The 26,330-nt window shown below is 41.2% G+C and overlaps 1 protein-coding gene across 1 annotated transcript in view; it reads right to left on the reverse strand.

Moving 5' to 3' along the window:
• Positions 1 to 26,330, reverse strand: part of LOC139729166 (uncharacterized) — an 84,529-nt gene that overhangs the window by 1,467 nt on the left and 56,732 nt on the right. Inside the window, exons 11-33 of the mRNA XM_071640096.1 lie at positions 25,950 to 26,126; positions 22,564 to 22,692; positions 21,864 to 22,043; positions 21,214 to 21,345; positions 20,563 to 20,736; positions 17,590 to 17,718; positions 16,896 to 17,066; positions 15,628 to 15,756; positions 14,956 to 15,126; positions 13,964 to 14,092; positions 13,281 to 13,451; positions 9,326 to 9,454; positions 8,663 to 8,833; positions 8,144 to 8,272; positions 6,903 to 7,082; positions 5,593 to 5,721; positions 4,983 to 5,135; positions 4,298 to 4,591; positions 3,654 to 3,785; positions 2,977 to 3,090; positions 2,252 to 2,296; positions 1,227 to 1,409; positions 196 to 388 (exon numbers count right to left, since the gene is read on the reverse strand). Coding sequence (XP_071496197.1) covers positions 196 to 388; positions 1,227 to 1,409; positions 2,252 to 2,296; positions 2,977 to 3,090; positions 3,654 to 3,785; positions 4,298 to 4,591; positions 4,983 to 5,135; positions 5,593 to 5,721; positions 6,903 to 7,082; positions 8,144 to 8,272; positions 8,663 to 8,833; positions 9,326 to 9,454; positions 13,281 to 13,451; positions 13,964 to 14,092; positions 14,956 to 15,126; positions 15,628 to 15,756; positions 16,896 to 17,066; positions 17,590 to 17,718; positions 20,563 to 20,736; positions 21,214 to 21,345; positions 21,864 to 22,043; positions 22,564 to 22,692; positions 25,950 to 26,126 — 3,544 coding nt within the window. The remainder of the gene's footprint in view (positions 1 to 195; positions 389 to 1,226; positions 1,410 to 2,251; positions 2,297 to 2,976; positions 3,091 to 3,653; positions 3,786 to 4,297; positions 4,592 to 4,982; positions 5,136 to 5,592; positions 5,722 to 6,902; positions 7,083 to 8,143; positions 8,273 to 8,662; positions 8,834 to 9,325; positions 9,455 to 13,280; positions 13,452 to 13,963; positions 14,093 to 14,955; positions 15,127 to 15,627; positions 15,757 to 16,895; positions 17,067 to 17,589; positions 17,719 to 20,562; positions 20,737 to 21,213; positions 21,346 to 21,863; positions 22,044 to 22,563; positions 22,693 to 25,949; positions 26,127 to 26,330) is intronic.

Below are 26,330 nucleotides of genomic sequence, written 5' to 3' on the forward strand. Positions count from 1 at the left end.
TAGGATTCATCATTTGGGATTTATCTGTTAAATAGCAGGTAGAAAAATATAATCACTTTTACCAGTATTTCAAAAAGATGGAGACTGAGAATGCATAATCAGATGAAAGAAACCAAAAGGGAGGGTTTGCACAATGAAGATTTCGAGCATTACGGATTTGAAGGACTATGTAAGAAATAAAACCCTCCGACTTACCGCAACCGAATGCCGGGTACTGGCATTGTGCAAGCACTATCTTGACAGGCCTTAACGGACACGCAGCTTTGCTCAGCCGACATGGGGCGACCAGCGGCCCACCAGGTGAAGTGGGTTGCTTCGTAAGTCCAGAGCAATTCGTTGGTATTCGGGTCTTGCACGATAAGTCCTGAGCCATCCTTTAACCAAACCGCTGCAATATGACGAATACATAACACACATATACAAGCAAACAAACAAACAAAATCAAATAAAACAAGTATATATATGAAGGAAATAAAGCTGATCTTCTGTCTCACGAAGCAAGGTAAACACGAAGAAATTAATACGACGTTCACGGCCGAAACTTCGTATTCATTTCTTCGTGTTTATCTCGCTTCGTGAGACAAAAGATCAGCTTTATTTCTTTCAGTTGCTACCACGATGAGGAACATCTTCCGTACTAAATGTATTTATCTAAATCACATGCACCTCATGCGGCAAATCAAGTCGCATTTCGTTTTACACATGCATATCGGCGTCAGTATTTTATCACGTCTGTTCCTGTTTTCATGGCAGTGTGTATTTCTGAGGCCTCCTTTGTCATTACAGAAGTTTGCGATCAATACCAGCTGCAATAGTTGCAATTACCGTAGATACAACCGAAATACTTGCAGCTAATTGGTCCGGTTCTATTCATCTGTCACTGAGGTAACGGCAACCTAACTCTAGCTGAACTGTACATCTAACTTGACATAATCGCATGAGATAAGCCCTTCGTCCTACGGGATAATATTAATTGTGCGGTCAAACTAGAATTTGTTAGCCCCTCCCCCTTTTTTAAATGTGTGTGCATGATATCTGCTCCAAACTATCACAAATCATACACGGTTCAAATCATTAATGGTTTTTACTTTGCACTACCTGAAACCATTCTTTTTTATTGTCTTGTCTTCTCAAGTTTTCCTCTTCCGACCCTGTTACAATGTTCTGCAAATAATGATCTCCACCTACACATGTCTTAGTAGTCACTCACGCGTCACTACACTTACCGCTTTCCTCGTCGTAGTACCAGGCATCGAGACGGTCGCCCACGGAGAGATCGGGGGGCAGCTTGGAGATTGGGATCTGCAGGGTGACGGGGTTCGAGGGGGCAATAGAGACTGGTCTCCGTCCCCGCTGGAACACCGACAGTTCCATCACACCGACAACCTCAAGCGGTACCAGCTTGACTCCTGTGCGACAAGAAATACAAAACAAACGACAAGAATGCTGATGAAACTGTGGATACTGAACAGTTAGATATATCGAAAGATTTATTATGTGACGAATTACTATTCAGCAGCGAAAGACATTTTCGTTTTGAAAGTAGACCTACAACAAAAAAAAAATATGTGAGCTTTTTATCTCATCGAGGTTTCTTTTTATTGCCTTACAACGGCACAATCATGTTAAGAGTAAGGTTTAGCCAAAATAACAAAAAAGGAAGCAAATGACAAAAGTGTAATATCTCCTACATGTGCCCAGAATATTTCTTACTTATAATGATATCACTGCAACGTGTTCCCTCCATCACCATACCACAAATGACCTCCTTGTCCTCCCCTTTAGATACATGTATATCATTTTACTTCTCAATTGGATGAGTGGTTTGCGCTCAGAGATGACATATCCTATTAAGACATGCTTGTCCTGGTTGCTTGAAGGTTTCGTCCTGTCTCATCACATCAAAGACTCAGATTTTGATGATTAGATGATTTATCTCATGCTCCCTTTTTTCTACAGTAAGGTGACAGTTTCAATACATGTAACGACATATTACAGATTCTTATTCCTCAAAGGTTTGTGGAGGTGGAGACACAATGCAAAACGATCAAACAAGAAATTGGAATGATCAGCTACGACAGACGCTCGCGGTATGATAGACATGGAGTAGAAAACACGGAACAGATTATGAGATCTACCACTATGTACTGTCATCTACATATGTATTTAGAACTGGTAGCTATTCACGATCAATGTGGAACGGATTGCGCAGCCAATTCTTACTCCGTCAAAATAACCATAAGCGACTTACTTGCATCTGCAGATGATGACAGGATATCACCGCGTGGGCCGCCACCTACGTCAGAACAAGGAAATGATACAAAACAATGAATAACAGTTGATTGCTGTAGAGAGAAGAGATCACTGTGAATACCAGAGTCCGTTTCGCAGGGTAGATTTTCACCTAGCTACCTCGTACTACATGAGATTTACGCCAATTGTTACAGGCGTCCAAGAACGCACCATCGTTCACTAGAATACCGACCACATATCAAAAGTATGGACAGTTTGGATTTTCACGCAATGATGCACCACTGGATTACAGTGACATTATTATTGCTAATATTACTATTGATGACTAAGATATTAATGATATGAATCATGAAATTGCAAATGATAATGAAATACCCATGAAAAACAGGACACGTAAGAAACAACAACATTACTAAATTTCAAATGTATATTTGCAATCACTGGAAGCTACATTGGTATTTAGTTTTACTCTGGTGCCAATATGTCTCCTGCATATTGCAACATCTTAAATAATTATATGTATATATATATATATATATATATATATATATATACATACAGGGCTCCACACTAACTTTTATTTTGGGGGGCCCAAAGGCAAACATCCGACCTTTTTTGGTAGCCCGATCAGGCCACCAAATTCTTCATTTCTGAAATATACTTGAACGTTATATCATAGGAGTTAAAAAAACAAACAAACTGCCATTATTTTGATCCACCTACCTTCACGGATCATTGCAAGCAATTCCGGGGCATGCTCAAAGGCCTCAGGAATGGTGATGTTCACTCCGTAAAATTCTACCGTCACCTGTCGCCTGTTCGGGACTCTGATCCCATCTGTTGGTATAGATTGATAAGTAATGGGCGATGAATTCCTCTTTGACGCATAGCAAAATCATCATCATTAAATTGAGTATCGGAGCCGAAAAGAAATAGCGTTCAGTAGAATTACTCCAGACTCCGATAAAGGGGGAAAGTCGAAAAAAGAGCGATTATTGATGTGACTGCAATGGGGAGTTCTGTTTTCCCGCCATCTCATCACGAATTCATTTTGTAAGCTTCGACTTCCTACATCAGGCATTTTGCAGCTCTAAATTTTCTAAACATGTCCCGGAAAGAACCCTTCCGTAATGATCCAGCAGAGTATGGAATGTTGCTCAAACAGGGTTATGTGCATAAGAAATACATTATGCAAGTAGAACTCATACACTGATACAGATGCAACAAAAATTTTCACACGGTGGAGCCACCACGATATATCATTTTTTTTAATTCATGGATATCCGTGAGCATATCAAGTATTAGCTAGCGTTTTGTGCCTCTTCTAATAGTAATAATGATGTGAAAAATCGTAGGGACACGAGGCAAAACTGATTGCGGTTATCTATGGCTTGACTCACTGGCAGGAATGCCGACGCGATAAGACGATCCACCCTCGTTTCCCGAGAAGGCAAACTCGTTCGAGGTAGAACTCCTCCACAAGAACGTGTTCTGTTCCTCCCGCACCGCTAGCGGAATGGTCACCACGTTTCCTGCACATAGAAAGGTTATCACAAAGTAGTCAAAGAGGATACGAGACAGCGTCAATGTCATTTTTCCCTGTTTATAGAATATCAACATAAAAAGACGCATACTTAGCGATGACAGACAAAGCAAAATTCAAACGAGAAGACGCAGAGCAAAGTAAATGACGATTAAAGCCTGAAGGTGAAATACGTAGAACAGGAATAGGTAGCTATGACACAGAGTCATTGGACTTGGGACACTTCTGGTAATGTAGCGCTAACAGAAAAGTAATGATGGTAAGTACATTCATTAACGTTTAAGCGCTATTACTATTAATTTAACTTCATATAGCTGGTTATTCAAGCTAGATTCTACATAATGAAGCAGCAGGAAGTGACGTCACAGAACAAGTACAGTCTCATTACCGGAGGAGTTCTTGGTGATTATCATCACATACACACACACGCATGCGCGCGCACACACACACACACACACACACACACACACTGTTTGAATTTGATACCAATGTGCTACTCACGAATGTGACGATGTGCCCGGAGGGTCATCGAGTTATCCAGTCCCCTGTCGCGGAAGAGATCATCATTGGCCGGTCGACCTGCAGTGACAATGACCGTTCGGTTGTAGGGAACCTCGATCGTCACCACGCCATCGGGCCCAGTGACAGCTGAGGCCACCCGGAGTGTACCTCTGGGCTGGGTCGGATCGGCGACGTACGCCGCGACGTCGGCATCGGGTGCTGGGAGCTCGTCCAGGGGATCACTGTGGTCGACGACGACTACGGTCAGGTTGACATTTGGTGGAATATAGTCCACTGGGCATTTGTTGAAACAACAGGATATAGAAAACAAATATAAACGATCATCACAACATTTGTGGGTAGGTACAGACTTGACAGAGAGGGAGTGAAGGACATGGCATATTCGATGGTCTCCTCGTGTTTGTTGAAATTCACCACAGAACTGGATATGGAGCGAATAACATGTCAAAGGGCAGAGTTTAAAAAGTTGAAAATAAATAATGTGCTGGCACTTGTCACAAAGATGATTCCTTGAGATACTGTGCTTTGCTTTTATTATTATTATTATTATTATTATTATTATTATTATTATTATTATTATTATTATTATTATTTTTATTTTTATTTTATTTTATTTTATTTTTTTTTTTTTTATAGATGAGGGTTTACGTATGAAATGGCTCACGTGTGCATTCAATGCCGTCACCCGAGTAGTCTTCAGGGCATTCGCCACACTCGAACAACCTCACAAACGGCTGGGTGAAGTCTACGTCCATTGGGTCGATGTCGGTACACTCCACTCCCGCGAAGCACGGGTTATCTGCGCAGGACCTGTTGTCTGTAAGTACAAGGAGATGGACAGAGCTGTAACAACCAAGGAAAACATGTAACAGCCTCATACTCCCAGGCGGAAAAGATTGTGTGATTCCACCCCAGCGCTTTGGTGCCGCTGTGTCTGTTATCTCTGCGTTATTCAGCTCATTTCAATTCAGTCCTAGTTCACTTCAGTTTCATTTCTGCATTTCACTTCAATTTCAACAAAATATTACACAGTTTGTAGATTGATGTGATAAACTTTTAAGAATGAAGTACTATAAAATTTTGGACAGAAAGGCTTTATCTTCTCTATTCCAGTAATTATCATTACTGTAATAACAAAGAACTGCTGGATCAAACTCTAACCATGCTAATTCTCAGCCAGTTGACCACTGATGACGCTTGTACAACCCACTGCTTTGCGACATTTCGCTGTGATCTCAAGCGTAGGATTTGACACATCATGTTTGATAGCTTACCTAGTTGCGCGCAATGCGTTCCGTTTCCAAAATGGCCGGCAATACACACGCAGGTGTACCCGCCAATTTCGTTCTCGCAGGAGGCGTTTCTATGGCAATCGAAGTCTCCCGTGTCGCACTCATCGATATCTGTTGAAAAAAAAATAAATGAACGATCAAATAACGAATAAAGTTATATTCTACATTTACGAAAATATCCTATTTGACTAATGTTACTGAAGGTGAAAAATTAGTTCATAGAGGTGCAAGAATGCTACATTAAAACAACACACATTTAAATACTTCCAGTAATGAATCAATATAGGAGACAGGCACGATTACTTAAGACCCATGTGATTTTGAAATACTGCTTTTAGCAAACCATCAACCATGCCGTTGAGTGAATCGTGACCATTAAGGAAGCTGTCATCACAGCATATGCAAGTCATTTGATACTGAGAAGAATGTTTTAGAAAAAAAAATAGAACACAATATCATTCAAGACAGTCCTCCTTGAGAGTAGATGAAATGGAGAAAATGCATCATGTAATATTAACGGATGTTCATAATAAGGTCTACCAATGATAATAGTGTTCGGTCCTTCTGCGGCTTGTGTGACTGCAACAGGAGTTCGGTACTCCCTCGTTCTATTACTTGTTTCTAGAGGATGGGACTAGAATAAGACGATACCATGTATTAGATTTATGTAATACCTTTACTTAAAATCTACATGGCCCGCTTCCAAATGGTCTACCTGCTGCATCAAAAAAAAAATCGCAGCTGCTTCAATGTTTATTTCTACTCAGCTACGCGGATCTCTTTGTCGTCCACGTCAAACATTAAACCGTCATAACCTTCCCACCTACCTATGCAGACTCGATGTATTTTTGTACTTAGCTAGGCGGACCTCTTTGTCGTCCATGTCAAACATTAAACCGTCATAAACTTCCCACATACCTTTGCAGACTCGATGTCTTTTTCTACTTAGCTAGGCGGACCTCTTTGTCGTCCACGTCAAACATTAAACCGTCATAAACTTCCCACACACCTTTGCAGACTCGATGTATTTTTGTACTTAGCTAGGCGGACCTCTTTGTCGTCCACGTCAAACATTTAACTATCATAACCTTCCCACATACTTTTGCAGACTCAATGTCTTTTTGTACTTAGCTAGGCGGACCTCTTTGTCGTCCATGTCAAACACTAAATCGTCATAAACTTCCCACATACTAAAAGTACCTATGCAGACTCGATGTCTTTTTCTATTTAGCTAGGCGGACCTCTTTGTCGTCTTTAAAATAATATTAAACCGTCATAACCTTCCCACATACCTATGCAGACTTCTCCGTCGCCCATATATCCTAGAGGGCAGTCGCCACAGTTATAAAACTTGATGAGCTCCTCTGGCGAAAACGTTGCCAGGTCGATTTCGTCGAGCACGTCAGACCGGGTGAGGTTTGTGCATTTGACCCCGTCGAAACAGGGTCCATCCGCAGCGCAGACTGTCAGGTCTGCAAGAAGAGGATGGTTTCAACGGGTTAATAAATGCACGCAGACTGCACACTGCAAAATACGAACCTCTGTCTTGAAGTGGCAACATGACTTCATTACATAAATGTCTGAGAAATGCTGTGGTCGTATGGTCTGAACTATCTTAGAAGTTTGCTTATGTTTGGCTATAAACTTCATTACTGTACACCGAGTGAAAGACGCGTATGTTTCTGGACCCTGTGGTCTCTGAGTTCGAATAATGATATGGGATTAATAAATTTCTATTATATTGTAAAATATCATTACGATTATACTCAGACGATCACGATAAGGAACGTGTATTCATTGTACACTGTTTAGACCGCAAGTCCAACAACTGAGTTGTAAGTTGAAAGTTAAGCGATGCTTGGGAACCCCGGATGCGTTCATGTACACATCAACCGTCTCAGAACTGCCAATGACATTGTTCATAAACATCTATCTTTCTTTCTTTCTTTCCTTTTTGGCGACGAGACAGAAAGGCTTTCTTGGCGACGAGGACTGTCATATCTCAGAGACTACGGCATGATCATTTCGAGGTCCAAAACTAACTTTGATAATGCGATAACTATCCTCTTCATCCAGGACTTCGCTCAGATAAATCCTCACCAGAAAATAACCGATCACAACATTTGTAGATCTACTCTGTGAATGTGACATAAAATTTCCATTAAAGACCGTATTTTCTTGCGAGTGTGTCAACAAGATCAAAACTATTTGTGAACGGTAATCTAAAATCTCGTTTTGCACCTGCTGTACGAAAAGCAAAGAGGAACGTTTGATGTCTCTCTACGTCACTATCTACCGTTTTCTACATCACAAGGCAAGTTGTCGGGCGTGCTTTTTTTAAGGATCCCATCCCCCGCAAAATTACTACCTACAAGAACAAGATCATAAGAGAACCAATTTACAACATTACCATTTGAGCTAAATTGGTTCTCTTATGATCTTGTTCTTGTAGGTAGTAATTTTGCGGGGGATGGGATCCTTAAAAAACAGATGGATATTACGTAATCATCTTCAACACAGGCCTGGAGCTTACCTAGAGGGATGCAGACCTTGCCGTCACCATGGAAATTCACGTTGCAGACACATTCGAACGATCCCGGGATATTGACGCAAGTGGCGTTGGGGTGGCACTCAAAAGTTCCCTCCGCGCACTCGTCAATATCTGGATAGACAGAGATAGTATAAGCCTCTTTATCCATTGTAAAATTATTGAAGTTGTCAAAACTTTGACCCTCAAAACAAGGGGAAATTACCTGACCATATAAGGTAGCATTCTACATACAAACTTGAGAGAGTTTCAGTAAAGTCTTTTTTGGTAAACCAGAAATCTCATTAAACATCACTGTGGATATATCGGGGAGGGTATCAAACCAGATTATGATATCGATGTGACAAACGAAAGTTTCAAAAGATGACAAGACATTACATGAATTTCTTTTTCGGTCGTGCGTTGATAAGGGTTATATGAGTTTATAGAAGACTGGTATTACGGCAAGTAGAATATGTAGTGGTGGGGAGGTGGATGTTCGATTCGACAACCATCGGTACTCACCAACGCAGTTCTTGCCGTCTCCGCGGTATCCTGGCGGACAGGGGCCGCACCTATACTGGTAGATGATGTCGACTGGGTTGTTGAGATCTATGCTGCCTACCACTTCACCGCGGGTGAGGTCGGTGCAGATTACGTTGTCGAAGCACGGTCGGTCGATACACCTTGTTGGATCTGAGACAATGATTAGAGACAAAACGGTTTTATGCACGATTTCTTCGGGAAATGTCTCGTCTTTGGCACTTCATCAAAATATAATCCAAGCAGTGGAACATTGACAGTAAGAACATTTGTTTTTAAGTTCTTCAAGTAAGCTAGAAACAAATTGGTAAGCATGTGAACTTTATGGCAAATACCATACAAGGCCATTGTTAAAGAAATCTTATGATACCAATGCAAAGTGATGAACTAGTTAAATTTCTGTTTTCGTTACTCACAAAATATTGGTACCACCACTGGCGACGAAGAAAAGAATTGCATGTCTTGTATTTTCACCATGAAAAATTCTAACAAGGCCATATGCTTAAAGAAGCAGTCCATCAAAATGTCTATTGCGACGAGGTTCATTTGTATTTGTAAATAAATCTGAAAAATAGCTCTATATTAGTCAACGGTCACGTGGAGTTACAGTATGCTAAAACCTTGTAGCTGTTCAGTGGCTCTCACCAATTGGAATGCACACACGTCCGTCGCCATAAAAGCCTCGGTTACAGACGCAGACAAAACTTCCCGGGGTGTTGGTGCATTCGGCATTTTCGTCACAATCGTGGGTCCCGAGCACGCATTCGTCAATGTCTGGATCGAGGAATAACGAGTGGAGAGCGGAGTCAAATATGGATTGCATTACATGCACACATATCATCAATCATTAGAGAATTAAAACAACAATAACAGCAACAAAAACAAAAAATAACGATAATGACAGCAACAAAAACTGTAAGCAGCAACAACAGCAACAATATGAGCAACACTAAATCTACAATTTTTGGCAGATTATTATCAACAAGAGCTGCAAAAGCAATAGCAAATACAACACCAGTAACAATAACAACAGCATCAACGATGAAGACAAGGGCAACAAAAGCAACAACAGCAACAACAAGGACAGAAACAAATGAAAGGGGGATGGGAAGTGGGAAACGTGATTGTGTATGACATTTTTAGTATTCTTCTACATGTAAAATATGTAGTCCGCGAACCTTCGACTTGTGTTGGGTTTGACTGACTTTTTGCATTTGTTTGTTTGTATGTTTTGTCTTGCTTTGTTTTGCTTAGTTCTTCTTTTTTTGCAGACACAAAGCATTCAATAATTCCATAAGTGCGGTTTATCAAGAGTTTCTCGAAGTAATTTTTCTCTATGTGATGTGGTGTACATAGAGCGGACATTACTGCAACGTCTGAACTGACCATTACTTGTTGAGGTATATCTCGAGTGCGTTATCATAGCTGAGATGGACAGAGACCAGAATATCATGTGAACGATTGCACGAATGATAATGTTATCACTTCCGAAACACGCTATAAACAAACTGATAAAAATGCAATCTATATCAAGCACGATCATGCTACTAATAAATCAAGGCACCTATTCCGGCAATAACGTAATTTCAAGGTGACGATTGAACTTTAAAAAGAAACTCAATTTGGCAATCGTGTGATGATGTCCTTCATAATCCAGTCAGCATCCGCTGAGTTTTTCTTATGATGATGCGTCGCGTGAGGTCGTCCCTCACGCATAAGGGCGATTATCATGGAATTACAAGGGCAACAGTGTTCGCGAGATCAGTTTGAGTGGTCTTGACTAGACAAAGGACGCTATAGTATACTTTAAAACAATATTTGCATGAGCTTAGAGAACACGTCTTCTTTTTGAGGCCAAACTTGACGATTTGGGTATGAACATTTCAAGACATTCGACCCATTATCATATTTCGATTATGATCATCACAGCATGATCATCTTTCCTACAAGTTTCTTCAAGTACATCGAGAGCCATGGAAGTGTTGAGCGCTGAGATAGGACTGCTATTATGTACCATTATCATTATTGTAATCATCATTTCGGCATGGCAGGTCTCGTAAAACCAAGGAGGTATGAGTTCTCTCATACCTCCTTGGTAAAACACAGGAGTGCTTGAATGTTTCCAACTGACGAAAATACTCTGGCAGATCGGCCATAATTTCACACCCAGGGGTAAAAATCATCACGTGAAAAAGGCAAACCTATTTCGAGACTGACAGTGTCAAAAGTAATCTGAAGACAACCTGTGTTCTTTCACCTTATCCTCGACAGGGCAATTAAATGCGAAGTTTGGAATGAGTGTTTACCTCGCCTGAGGTAATAACGAACATCTAATTATAAGTATCAACGAAGTGACAGACAGGGCTACGATTTTATTTTATTTTATTTTATTTATCTATCTATTTTTTGTTTTAAATCAAGCTCAACAAGTGACCATTGGTCATATCTCTCGTAGCAAGCGGATCCTCCTTTGTTAGATGTTTGGAAGTCTGTGAATACACATCATGAGGGGAAAAATATAGAATGATAATGGTATCAATCGCAAGATATAGGAATCACTGCAAATCGAGTGACTGTTGAATATTTATAGGAATATGATATACACGTAGTATTGCAGTTCACTGTCATGCCTCGTGATTACTGGAAAACAGTGTTCAGTTAGAAACATAAATCTACAACAATTGACGATAAGTAAGCAATCAAGCCCGGCTTTCAAGATTACTTTTACCTACATAATCTACCTTTCGTACTCTATACCAGAAATATATTACGAATACGAGTAATAAGTGTCTAACTATAATTATATTCAGGTTCTTCTCTGACGGTCTACTACGGATTCAATCAACCTTACGCAGAACCCTCAACCATAAGTGCCATCATTCGTGTGGGTAATATCTACCTTCACAGTCAATGCCATCGCCAGTATAGCCCGGGGGACACTCCCCGCAGTGGAATAGCGAGATGAACAGGGGTGGATTGTCCAGGTCTACGGCGGCCAGGACTTCAGCTCGGTCCAGATCGGTACACGCGACGCCGGGGAAGCAAGGTTGATCGGCGCATGATGTCGGGTCTGGATTGAGACCCCGTCGAAAGAGCAATCACCAAAACAACAATAAGAACCACCAGATATTGTCCAAACTGTCTCAAAAGTCTCTACACGGCATCCTCACCAAGGTAGCAGTAAACCTTAGTCTGTGGCATCGTTTTCATTTCATTGCATATATGCGAATAATCTCATGTGCTCTTGACATCAAAAGTAGTTTCAATTTCCCCCTCAGGGGCGAGTTGCTATATATGATCTATTTCTCCATGGCCGATACCCTGTCAAAAGATCTGAATTCAAAATATTATTGCTATCCTACTTCAGCTATTCAATGTCAGCATACATATTCAACAGTCTATCATGCTTCGATTTACAATTAATGTCTGACCGACAATACTTTACTCTTCGTTTGTACTTAGCGTTTTCTTTGTTTTTACTTTTAGCTTCCGGCCGGGGTACATACTTTTTTTCCTGTTACTATTTCATAAATATCCCTCCCCAGTTAAGTTAATGTGACTCGATGGTGAAATACGACACTCACTTATAGCTACACATGTTCTTCCGTCTCCATAGAAACTGATGTTACATTCACACGAGTATGAGCCCGGCTCGTTGACGCATCTCGCATTGATGTCACAATCGAAGAGGTTTAGCGCACACTCATCCACATCTTGATTACGAAAAGATTGAGACATGGATTCCATCAGTACTCATAATACGATTGCGTGTTGCTATCAGCTGTTGTTTGACCGATACAGAAATTTGAAGACTCTCAAATTTCCATGAGCATCAACTTCGCTTTCTGTTTGGTTCTAGATGGTTCCACAAAATCGCCACAGGGGACGTTCTAGAGAGAACAAGTCGGAATGCTTGGGAGCCATTCTATATTTCATCTTGAGCTAAGATGATGTAGTCGCGTACGACGCATGGAAAACCCGTGGTTTCATGAGAGCCATGCACAGGATTGAATTGGATGGTATCGACAGAAGATATGGTTCAAGAAGCTCCCACAGAGAATGGCTATCACACTTGGTACACAAAATGTCTCAAAATCATAATAAAACTTGCTGATTGTATTTGCTGCATCTGTGGGCAATGCTGTATACCCCGTATCGTTTAAGAAAGCCACACAAAAAACACGCAAATTTAAGAATATTTTAGACTAAATATGACTGAGAAGGTCATCCTCGTCAACACTAGGCAGGATAACGTGTGTTAATTCGGTTTTAAAGTTTCAAGTATCCGGGGTTGCCTGGTCAGCGAGTAAGTACTGTTATGAACATTATACCGACATAAATTTGTACAACGAAGCACAATGGAAGACAACATTGAAACATGAAAATATGAAATGACATGGCACAACATAACATGACACAATTTCACGAAACATACAACATTTAACATGTTTAATATAACATTCTATAGCACAAGAGCACATGCTATAAACAATAACACAGCACACAAGATTTGTGATTTGTGACGGTCTACTAAGGATTCAGTCAACATTACGCAGAACCCTCCACCATAGGTGCCATCATTCGTGTGGGTAATATCTACCTTCACAGTCAATGCCATCGCCAGTATAGCCCGGGGGACATTCCCCGCATTGGAATAGCGAGATGAACAGGGGTGGATTGTCCAGGTCTACAGCCGCTAGGACTTCAGCTCGGTCCAGATCGGTACACGAGACGCCGGGGAAGCAAGGTTGATCGGCGCATGATGTCGGGTCTGGATTGAGACCCCGTCGAAAGAGCAATCACCAAAACAACAATAAGAACCACCAGACAGTTGACAAAACTGTCTCAAAAATCTCTACACGGCATCCTCACCAAGGTAAACCTTAGTCTGTGGCATCATGTTTTGATTTTATTGCATAGACGAGTAATCTCTTGCGGTATCAAATGTAGTTTTAATTTTCCCCATAAGAGGTGAGTTGCTATATTATGATATATTTCTTCCTGGCCGATACCCTTTCAAAAGATCTGAATTCAAAATATTATTGCTATCTTACTTCAACTATTCAATATTACTAGTAACATCCATATTCAACAGTCAATCAAAGTTCGATTTATAATTAATGTCTGACCGACAATACTTTACTCTTCGTTTGTACTTAGCGTTTTCTTTGTTTTTACTTTTAGCTTTCGGCCGGGGTACATACTTTTTTCTTCTGTTACTATTTCATAAATATCTCTCCCCAATTAAGTTAACCTGAATCGATGGTGAAGCACGACACTCACTTATAGCTACACATGTTCTTCCGTCTCCATAGAAACCGATGTTACATTCACACGAGTATGAGCCCGGCTCGTTGACGCATCTCGCATTGATGTCACAATCGAAGAGGTTTAGCGCACACTCATCCACATCTTGATTACGAAAAGATTGAGACATGGATTCCATCAGTACTCATAATACGATTGCAAGTTGTTATCAGATAGTGAGTGACCGACGTAGGAAAAAAATCACCGCCACCATCGCTATCTCCTTGGTTTTTAGATGATTCCATAAAATCACCAAAGAGGACGTTCTTTGAGAGAACTAAGTCGAAATGCTAGGAAAACATTCCGATTTATACCCAGCTCAGACATGAGTCAAATATTTTGGTCATGTACAACGTACGGACAATGGACGATCCAGAACTCTAAGGGAGCCATACTCAAGATTACATAGGATGGTGTCGATCTTATGCTGTTCAGGTAGCTTCGATGGAGAAAGTCAAAGATATTGAGTAGAAAAAAAGTGTCGAAATCAGAACAATATGCGTGGTGGTGACGACACCAATATTTTGTGACATCTGTTGGCGATGTTGCGATTCCCGTATCGGCTCAGTGAGCTACGCAAATAAGTTGTAAAAGAAATTTGAGCCTAATGTGCTTTTTTTGTTTTTGTGTTTAGATTTATCTATCCAGGGTTGCTCCATCAGTGGTCAAGCATGGTTATGAACATATCCAAACATAACACTATACAACAGGGGGCTCGTATAACGGACGACACATAACATTGACACACGAAAACAAGACATGATATGGAAAAATACAACATGACACAATATCACACAACATGAATAACATTAAATATATATTATGTAATATTCTAGCACAACAGCGCGTGCTATAAACAATAACACAGCACACAAGATTTGTGAATTCTCACGGTCTACTGTGGATTCAATCAACCTAACGCAGAACCCTCCACCATAGGTGCCATCATTCGTGTGGGTAATATCTACCTTCACAGTCAATGCCATCGCCAGTATAGCCTGGGGGACACTCCCCACATTGGTATAGCGAGATGAACAGGGGTGGATTGTCCAGGTCTACGGCGGCCAGGACTTCAGCTCGGTCCAGATCGGTACACGCGACGCCGGGGAAGCAAGGTTGATCGGCGCATGATGTCGGGTCTGGATTGAGACCCCGTCAAAAGAGTAATTACCAAAAACACACTGACAAGACTCGAGCGAAAGATATCAAAATTCAATGACAGTCTCCATGGAGCAGGTCACTACCATTCTCTTTTGTTAATGATATTTTATGAAGAATCGATTTTTCCTGGTTGAGGCCATGAAGATTAGACATGTAAAGATGTTTTGTCACACTATAAAAATGTGTTGTCGTGATACAATTCTAATTTTGTTCGCTTGGACGATACTCCATATGTCTATTATTTTTTATGTTATTCGAAGTAAAATCGTTATGGCATTCGGTCTTGATCCGTATAAACATTCAAATTTCTTAAAGATCCAACCATTATTTCGTCTTACAATCATGACAATCGATAATTTTCGTCTAAATCAACAATGCTTGCTATCTTACAACTTCTCTTGACACACCATGTTTACAGTCCTATTGCTTGTAATGCATTTTTCCCGCTAACCGATTTAAAAGTGAAGCACGGCACTCACTTATAGCTACGCATGTTCTTCCGTCTCCATAGAAACCGATGTTACATTCACACGAGTATGAGCCCGGCTCGTTGACGCATCTTGCATTGATGTCACAATCGAAGAGGTTTAGCGCACACTCATCCACATCTTGATTACGAAAAGATTGAGACATGGATTCAATCAGTACTCATGGCGAAGTTGTTATCAGAAAGCGAGTGATCAATGTAGGAAAAAATCACCGCCACCACCGCTGCCTTCTTGGTTTCAGAATATTCCATAAAATTACCAAAGAGGAGGTTCTTTGAGAGAACTAGGTTGGAATACTGTGGAAGCATACTTTGGAAGCGTATCCGGGCAATTATCCCCAGAGGGCAATTACCCCCGGCTAAATGCTGGTTAGTGGTAAGGTTAGAGTAAAGATTAGGGTTAGGGTTAGGTTTAGGGTTAGGAGTTTGGGTTAGGGTTAGGATTAGGTTCAGGATTAGGATTAGGATTAGGGCCAGGGGAAGGGTCCGGGGTAATTGCCCACGGGGTAATTGCCCTAGACCCCTTTGGAAGCATTCCGATTTATACCCAGCTCAAAATTGGGTCAAATCGTTTGATCATGTATAACGTATGGTCGCCCAAAACTCCCAGAGAGCCTTTCTCAAGATTACATTGGACAGTGTCCACATAGTACTGGTCGGGAAGCTTTGATAAGGAAAAGCAAATTCATTTTTAAGACAAAATGTGTGAAAGCTTATATGAGTGCTGAAGGGGACACCCATAATTGCTGCATCTGTGCGCGATGCTGCAATTCCCGTGTACGCTTTAAATAGCGAGCCACGCAAATAATTCGCGAAGAAATTTTTGCCTAATGTGGCTTGCTTGAAAATGTCATCTTCAGTGCGGGACTGGACCACAAGTCGATATCTTATTTGATCTTTTTATAGTTTTTTTTTTTAAGTTTTAGCTATCCAGTATTGCTTTATCAGTGGTCAAGCATGGTTATGAACATACACAAATATAACACCGTACAACAGAGTACTCGTATAACGACACGTAACATTGACACACGAAAACATGATATGATATGAAGAACATAACACGGCACAAGATCACAGAACATGAATAACATTTAATATAATTACATAACATTCATGCACAACAGCGCATGCTATAAACAGTAACACAGCACACAGGTTTCATGAATTCCGACTGTATACTACGATGGTCCGAATGGATTCAATAAACATTATGTAGGTCCCTCCACCATGGGTGCAATCACTCGTGTGGGTAATATCTACCTTCACAGTCAATGCCATCGCCAGTATAGCCCGGGGGACACTCCCCGCATTGGTATAGCGAGATGAACAGGGGTGGATTCTCCAGGTCTACGGCCGCCAGGACTTCGGCTCGGTCCAGATCGGTACACGCGACGCCGGGGAAGCAAGGTTGATCGGCGCATGATGTCGGGTCTGGATTAGGACCCCGTCAAAAGAGCAACCCCCAAAAGAGCAATAACGACCACGTAAAAGATGCACAAATTATCTTTATTTTCAAGTATCTCGAAGATAAAAAAAAGACAAACTCGTTCACAACGGAACTTGATTCAATACCACATTTACTTCGCTTCATAGATAGACAACCTTCTGTTCAGGATATAGAGAATTTATATCGGTTTTTACCTCCAGAATTGTGTTGCCGCATGTTTCATGACATAATTTCTCTTACAAACACGGTAGATTCCCTTCCACAATGGCTGAAATTAAGAGTAATTAAATTGTCTCATTTCTTCTATTCTAATCCAAGGTTAAGTATTACTTCAATAATCATCCACGCTGTCGACCCAAAAACACTCCTAATTAGGTTAAAATGCGATATCCTGTCCCCAAAAGTATCCTTGCTACAAATTCTAGCGGCACATAACGTTTTTTGATGCTATTGCTTTCCCGTCTCTTTCCCGTAAAACCAACTTGGAAAGTGAAGCACGACACTCACTTATAGCTACACATGTTCTTCCGTCTCCATAGAAACCGATGTTACATTCACACGAGTATGAGCCCGGCTCGTTGACGCATCTCGCATTGATGTCACAATCGAAGAGGTTTAGCGCACACTCATCCACATCTTGATTACGAAAAGATTGAGACATGGTTTCCATCAGTACTCATTACGATTGATTTTATGATTGCAGATGTTATAAGATGATGATTGGATGATGCCTAACTTGAAAAATTCCGAAGTTTCCATGAGCGTTGCCTTTGCCATCTTCTGGGTTTTAGGTGATTCCACAAAATCACACACAAACGCACACAATGAGGACTATGAGTGAACTTAAGTCGGATTGCATTGGAATCATTCTCATCCAAACCCAGCACTGATGGTTCGGTCATGTATGACGCATGGATGAATAAATAATGCCGGGGCAAGCACTCTATGGTGAGCCTCCAACCCCAGGAATGCTCCAACAAAGAGGTGTACAACGATGCTCACAATCTAAAAACAAAAGTCCGCCATCTCGCCAGCCATCATAGAGGACGATGCTCTAGACTGCGTTAGAGGACATCGGGTGATTAGGACTGGTTCGGAAGGCAAACACGCGTGATAGACAAAAAGTGTCGAAAGCCTGCTGATTTTGCTGCAGACGCTGTAAATCGTGTAGCGCTTATAGAAGAACCTATTTTGATTGTTTGAGAAGTCATCTTGATCACCGAGGAGCAGAAGTATTTGTAGCTTTGCATATGTATTTTTGTCTATTAAGTTTTAACTTTGGGGTGAAATTAAAAGTGGACAGAGACAGCACAACACACAATACCACATAACAGTGAAAGCATGACGAAAAATGGCAAAGCATGGCATAACACATATCACATACTCCGACATAGCACAGCACAATATGACAGAAACATGAAGGGATATATGATTATGATATCATAACACAATAGACTATATGATGTATACTAAGCATAGCATGACATCACTAAACATGACAAATTTAGCAAACATGCCAAACAATGTCACCATTTTGGGACTTACACGGCGGGACTGTTGATGACAATACTGTAAAATAAAGGACCACCAACGCTCTTTATATTTTTTTTCTTGTAAGACGGTCCATAATAACAGACAGGTTTCAACTGCATAAATCAATATGCTACTGCCGCCCTTAAAGTAGAATATAACGCAGAGTCAAAAGAGAAACCAAACAAAGGCAAATTGTTTGTTTTATTTTTCAACTGTCAATTTCCGTTAATTCAGGTAAAACTGGATGAGTTGTCACTTCCTTCAAACTCCCAACTTGGATGGATTAATTTTGTAGTCACGTGGAATTTTTAGTCTTTTGCTTCTCCTTCAGCAATTGATAACTGAATGATTCATAAACGACCTCAAACTCTCCCATTAAACTTCCTCTCATCATTAGGTTGGGGAAAGGAGGGGGAAAAGGAGGGGGATGAGGGAGAGGGGAGCGTTTACGTCGCATTGTCATACGATTACCTGTGCACGTGATACCATCACCGACATAGCCTTCGGGACAGTCGCCGCACAGGAACAACGAGATGACATCAGGCGGGTTGTTCAGATCCACAGCGCCGAGGACTACGCCACGGTCCAGGTCGGTGCACTCGACGCCTTGGAAGCACGGTTTGTCCGCGCAGGATATTGGGCCTGGGGGTAGTAACACAACGATGATGATGATGATGATGATGGTGACAGTGATGACGGTGATGATGATGACGACGATGACAATTTTTTTATGATGATGGAAGGTGGTAATCACGAGAAATAATCGTCATCAATATCAAACTCCTACCGGTAATCGTATCATTCCAACGATGTTATAGCTAGATTGTCATACTGCTGTCACTTTACTACGTTACAATGAGCGTGTATCAGAAAAAAAAATGACCATAGCACATGAACATATGCTAAAAAAAATCAATTTACCCATTGATATTCTTTTGGCGTTAATACTGATTTTCGTTATTCATAGCTATTTCTTAATAGATCACTTATACGGCATCATTCTTTGCACAAGTTGGCTGCATATCACACAAAGGTCATGTTTATTCAAATCTTTCATCTGCAGATGACGAAATCCGGCTACTTTATGATTTTTATGATGGGAGCCGAGATATTGTACCTTGCCTTGAACGTACTTTGACTGCTCAAGGTGTCTTTCGTTGGCTTTGTGAAGATGTATCGATCTTTTCATGCATGGAATGTTACTATGCTCATTTAATCAAACGTAAGGTATAATGAGCGTGATTCCTGGTGAGAAACCCCATTCACTCGTAATACGATCTGCACATGAGAGCTGCTCCCCGCTAGCTTGGAAGGAGACTACCTATCATGCCACTTACTGATCGCCACGCAAGTGTTCCCGTCGCCATAGAAACCAGGGTTTGCATTCACACATGTATGTTCCGGGCAAGTCCACACATCTCGCGTTGACGTTACACTCGAAGGGTGTTCTCTGCACACTCATCCACATCTTAACCACGGAAGCAAGTTGTGAGAAGAACAGAATGTTTTAGCACTCCGAAGAGAGACATTGTGGGAGTTATACTCGAACATAATTTCAGTATGAATTACTAATCTACTCGTATCATACACGATGACAAAACAACCTCATGAATACACATTTTGTTGGCTTCTTTTTGTGGCAGGGAAGGGATATAAGGTGAAGTATGAAGATGAAGAGAGCTCTCTTTATTCTTGGCTCTTTGCCACAGGAGCGTTAATGCTTCGTTAACTTCACATACGTTTCTTCTATTTGGAAGTGGCAGCACAAGTTTCAACAGTGCAATTCTTCACAGAAGTACCAGAACTTCTACTTTCGTTTTACGAATCTATTTCCAACTTGAGTCAGTGTAACTGCCCGTTTGGCAGGCGAACATTATCTTTTTTTTATGTGGCCCTGTGGAAAGCTGTCCTTGATGTCCCTGTTACATTGGTTACATTGACGCTTACTGGTGCACTCTATTCCGTCGCCACGGTAACCGTCTGGACAGTCTCCGCACTTGTAGAGCGTGATGACCTCCTCAGCTGGGTTCTGCAGGTTTACGGTGGCCAAGACTACTTCTCGGACGAGATCAGTGCAGACTACGTTTGGCGCGCACGGCAGGTCGGCGCATGTTGTTGGGTCTGGTGGAGAACACACAAAAAACTTGTTATCAGTAACAACTGCCATATTTCAAGTACTTTATATTTCTACATCTGTTGTCCATTACAAACATAAATGAGAAGGAATAGCAGCGTCCACCCTTCTCCTTCATTGCCTCCTCCTCCTCCTTCTCATCATCATCATCACCATCACCATCATCATCATTATCTTCTTCTTCTTCTTCTTCTTCTTCTTCTTCTTCTTCTTCTTCTTCTTCTTCGTCATCCTCATCATCATTATCATCATCACTACCACCATCGTCATCATCACCATTATCATCATTGTCACCATCTTCTTCTTCATCATCATCAGCAATGTGATTAATCCTCAACCTCCACCTCCTCCTCCTCCTCATCATCATCAGCATCATCACCAGCAATGTGATTAACATCAACGTCATCACCACCATCGTCATCGTCACCGTGGAGGCTATAGGAAGAAGTGGTACTCGGGCTTACCGACTTCTAGACAGATCCGACCGTTACCGAAGTAGCCTTCCCGACACTCGCACAGGAACGAGCCAGGCACATTGATGCAGTTGGCGTTCTGGTCGCAATCGTTAGAGCCAGGTGATAGACACTCGTCCTCGTCTGTCGAGATAAAACCCAAATGACGAGGGAGAGTATATCAACAATCTAGAATGTCTACCAACACATGGAGAGTTGAAATTTGAATTATGTCATGATAAAAGCAACAACAATAACAATCCCGAAGAGTTATGTTGTACAACAAAACTGTATTTTGTGACAATGACTCTCAATTCTAGAGAAATATTGCATTTTATATTTACTTGAATGACAGCAATGCAAAACGCTGTTTGATGACTGCCAAAATTGTGTTCATAAATATTTGAGTTAGTGGTGCAATTAGCAAAACAGAGAATGTCTGGGTGAACAATAACAACAATAATTCTACATGGAGAAAATTTATGCCTACTTCTTTATGTTTACAGTAATACTTTAATTGACACATAGCAGCGTAATGTCACGTTGCCCCCCCCCCCCCCCAAAAAAAAAAAAACAAAAACACAAACACAAACACAAACAAAACAAAACAAAACAAAACATAACAAAACAAAAACAAAAACAAAAATTCTCTGCTCACTCACCAACACATTGAGGGAACGGGTTGGACCATTCTCCCTGCACGCATCGGCTGGTGAGTGCACCAACCAACAGGTAGCCGTCGTTGCACACGAAATTAACGAGGACGCCGTTGTTATATTCGCCATCGGCCGGTAGAGGCGGGAGAAGCATTCCGTTCGGGACCGTCGCCTCCACAGCACAAGCTATTACGTGAAGGAAACCAACATTACAATGCGCCATTTTTCACTTAAGACTTGTCACGGATCATGAACTGTGTTTTTATTTATTTTTTATTATTATTTGTGTGTGTGTGTGTGTGTGCAGAGATTGAAGTTCAGTGCTTTTGTTCTGAGACAAACAATGATTTGCAAAAATCTTGCGGTCAAGTCGGCAACACGGCACTAATGCACGGATGTGTCCACTTTCGGCATAGACGGCATGTCTAAAAGACGATTATTATGCATCTTTATCTACTAGTAGTGGATACATGCTGCCCTCTTGCATGGACATAATTAGGATAATTATAATTTCCATTCATAACTACGACACCTGATGACTTTTCATTTCCATCTTTATACAAGGATAAATCACATTGTCTGAATTAAAAGTGAAGCGACTTAATCCTCCCACCCTTCCATCCTTATTCCCGTCCTCCATTCCTTCCCTTCTTTCTTGCAGGAGAGAAATGAACAAATAATGAACGGAGAGGACTCTTTGACTTACTCAGGGGGAAGCAGAGTACCCCAGACCCAGTGAAGCCGGGGTTGCACCTGCACCGATAGGAGCCCGGAACATTGATACACGTTGCATCCTCGTGGCAAATCGCATCTCCATTTTGGCATTCATCCACATCTGTTGTGTTTGAGGAAGAGAGGAGAGATAGATATGTAGGTATAGGCAGAGTAGATAGATATGTAGATAGACAAATAGATAGATAGATATATGGATAGACAGATATGAAAAGAATGGATAGAAATAGAAAAAAAAGGAAAATAAATAATAATGTTTTACAGACATGTGAGATGAATTACAAAATAAGTAAGTATAATGTCAAATAATAGGAGCTTATTTCTGTGTTTTTCTTTGTGTCGAGATATCAACGTGTCCATGGCATTTGTAAATGTGCGTATTAGTTTAGAGTGAAGCACCAGCATTCGGAACTCTCGAAGCATTCACGCCACCTTTCCCAAGGCTTACATCACTCCATCTTGTATAAGATGGGTTGTTTTAAGTACTTTTGGTAAAAAGAGTTTTGCAATCTTGAAAAAGCATCTCTCCCCCTTTCCGTCTCCTTCTCTCTCTCTCTCTCCATCTCTCTCTCAGTCTCTCTCTTTCTGTCTCTGCTTCTCTTTCTCCCCTCCCTCCTCCAGAGGTTGACAGACTTGTACCTCTCATCCGTCTGTTTGAGATGAGGAGCTAATCGGTTTTGACTTTGATTTTCATCGTGATGAAGAGGTTGACAGTCAAGGTCAGACGTTGTCGATTTGCTGGCACAATAGGGATCACTCAATCACTACAATAACTCAGCCACACACCCTGCGCGTTAGAAGTGATGTTCCACCGTATTTTTATGTTCACCAGAAATAATGCTGTGCAAACGTGTTCTTTCTTCATGGGTGCTATTATCTTGTGGCCCTGATCCATTTTTTTATGAGAAAGTTACATTCCCGCAATTTGACAATAACAGAGGACACGCCCACGGCGACAGTAGCATTTAAGGAAAGTTGTATTATGGATACAACCTCTGTGCTGGTACCTTGCCAAATACCAGCTGGCAATGACAAATGACACACATGACAATGGTTATTGCGCTGTTCTAATCTAATTTCCATCCGTTAGTGTCACTTCGAGCAAATTACAGGCCGGGAAATGCAAACATTGGCAAACGCGTCTTGAACCCTTAAAGCCAATTCGCGTACAATACCGAAAATGGATTTTTTTATTTCTGTTGTTAACCTTAATCTGATATTCAATGATTCAAATTATCGGTTTCTTAGCAAATCAATACGAGCTGACTTAACCCACTGTGTGCTTTGAGCGCCGATTAGCACAGAAAACCCTACAGCGTTGTAGACATTTTAAGTCCCTGGTATAGAAAGGATAAATTCCTTCTCAGTAGTATAAAATGAAACACATCACAGAAATAAAAGAATCACGGTAGTAACCTTGGGGATGGGAGAAGAGCGTTTCAATATCCACAGAGTGTCGAAAAGCAAAACTGCGTCCATGTGACAAAAGGCAATAGCAGATTACAGAGCAACGAATATCATTAATATCTCTTTAACCAGGCATCTCGAGACTATCGCTTCAAAAATGCATCCCATGTCGTGTAGAATCAGCCTGCCTTAGGGAATGAGGGGTTTGATATCTGCGTTGACTGTCACCACTTCCTTATTGGCCCACTTTGATTGGTTCACCTTTTTCTTCGGTTGACGCATTAGACAAATAACGATGGGGGCAGGGGAGAGAGGATAGGGCTACACGGATTGTTTCTGAAGGTGTCGCATGCAGGCGGAATCGCATCTGTGCGCAACCAATGATGCCATGTTACTTTGTTTTTATTATGATTATGTTTTCAGCGTACGGAAAGGAAAAGCCCGTGACAAACTGTGAATAAGACAGGATTGAATTGAGATTGGAAAGGGTGATAAGGGCAGAGACAGAAAAAAAAAAGAAAAAAGAAAAGAAATTGCTATGCCCAGGATGCCGGTAGGTTAAAGGTATCTTTCTTCAAAAGGGATTGGCAGTTTATATCTTTATATTTGTATGGGTACGAATTTACAATTTTGATATACAATGAAATATTTATTGACAGATACAAAATTGGGTTTCATAACGTCGTTTTGATTAAATCATTCGAATTAGTAGTAACTGCTCGTATACCTACATTTGTTTAATGACATACTCTTACTGTAGCGCAACAGAACAACGCATCTCAATGTCGCCAACAGAATAAGGAATGTACTGTAGGCGACGACTTCGAACGGGAGCAATGGTCATCTCGCCGACCATAGGAGGACAACGACCTCTAGACCTTTAGCGCCTTGACCCATAATCAACCCTGGAGGGGCGCAGTTATGATACCACGCCGCCATCGCTGTGATTTATCATACTCCGCGGCCGTACTGACGTATCACCTTCGCATACACAGTCAAGGGGAGTCAAGTAATGGTGTCGAGGTGATTCGTGTAGGTTTGCACTGGCAATTAGCAGCACTAATTTTATTTCAGAGATGGTGGGTGTCCCAAAGCACAACCCTCTCATAGGAGTGAGAATAAAATTGTTATAGCTAACTACAGGAGACCTAATCACTAAGTTAAGGTTCTTGAACTAACGAAATTAAATAGAAGGCACCACGTGGAAACAGCTTAGAGGGAACTAAAAATGAATTTGACACAAAAATTACAGATCACCACTGTCAGTATACAAAAACTTGCTTGAAATGTTATACCGTGATGTAAGTTCATCTGAATGTAGCAACCTTAAACATACGAAAATAATTTAATTCTATTCGGCATGAAGGGAAGTCACTTCATCTGTTTTGAAGACATAGTGAAAATCTAGATAGTGAAAACATAATTCATGGCAGATCTTATTTAGTTAAGGAAAAACGTCTTCTCGTGTAAACATATTGGATAAATGCACGCCATGTTGAATGATGATAAGGGACAGTATAGGGGTAATCATATAGGATCAGGTGACCAATACGGGTTCTTTTCAAACTTTTTGAGCTGGGAATGGAACGTGACATTAAATGTCTTTTGATGATATGAAAATATCGATGGCGTCCATGTCATTCATGACAAACAAGTTTTTCTCGATATGAATTATCTTCTTGCTTTAACAGACGTTTAAGGCTTCTTTCGAAATAACCTCACTATACAAGGGAAACATCTCTCAAATGTGTGTGTGTATGTGTGTGTGTGTGTGTGTGTGTGTGTGTGTTTTGAAACAGGAAGTGGTGTATTATGACAAAAAAAAATCATCAATGATTCATAAATGCATTTTGGAAGGTATATCGTAAATCTTTAGAAGAAAGGGAACTAAAGAAAAAACAAACAAGTTCCGGTCTGATCGACTGGTGTTCCATTAAGGGGAAGCTTGCTTACCGATACACTCGGGCATGGCGGCGGTCCACATCCCCCTCACGCACCGACTGAGGACAGCTCCTTGCAGCCTGTATCCGATGTTGCACTGGAAGGTGATGGTGTCCCCGTCCTCGTACTCGGACGAGCTCGGCGGAGGGAGGTAGATCCCGTTGTTGAGGAAACCGGGAAGGGCACAACCTGTTTGATAAGAGAGACAAAAAAAACCACTATAGTGAGCACCGTATAGCAAGGTAGAGCAGGGCGAGGTTATAAGTTCCGGTCTCTTGCTCAGGTTATGGGTTCGAATCCTACCCGGATAAAACATCTTTGGGCAATGTTTGTGGCTTTATCCACAATGTTGCACCTGACCCAGATGTATCAATTGTGTATCTAGCGATGCTG

The sequence above is a fragment of the Diadema antillarum genome, unplaced genomic scaffold (assembly GCF_040938485.1).
Source record: "Diadema antillarum isolate AM-2024a unplaced genomic scaffold, OU_Dant_1.0 seq00000221_RagTag, whole genome shotgun sequence".
Classification (NCBI taxonomy): domain Eukaryota; kingdom Metazoa; phylum Echinodermata; class Echinoidea; order Diadematoida; family Diadematidae; genus Diadema; species Diadema antillarum.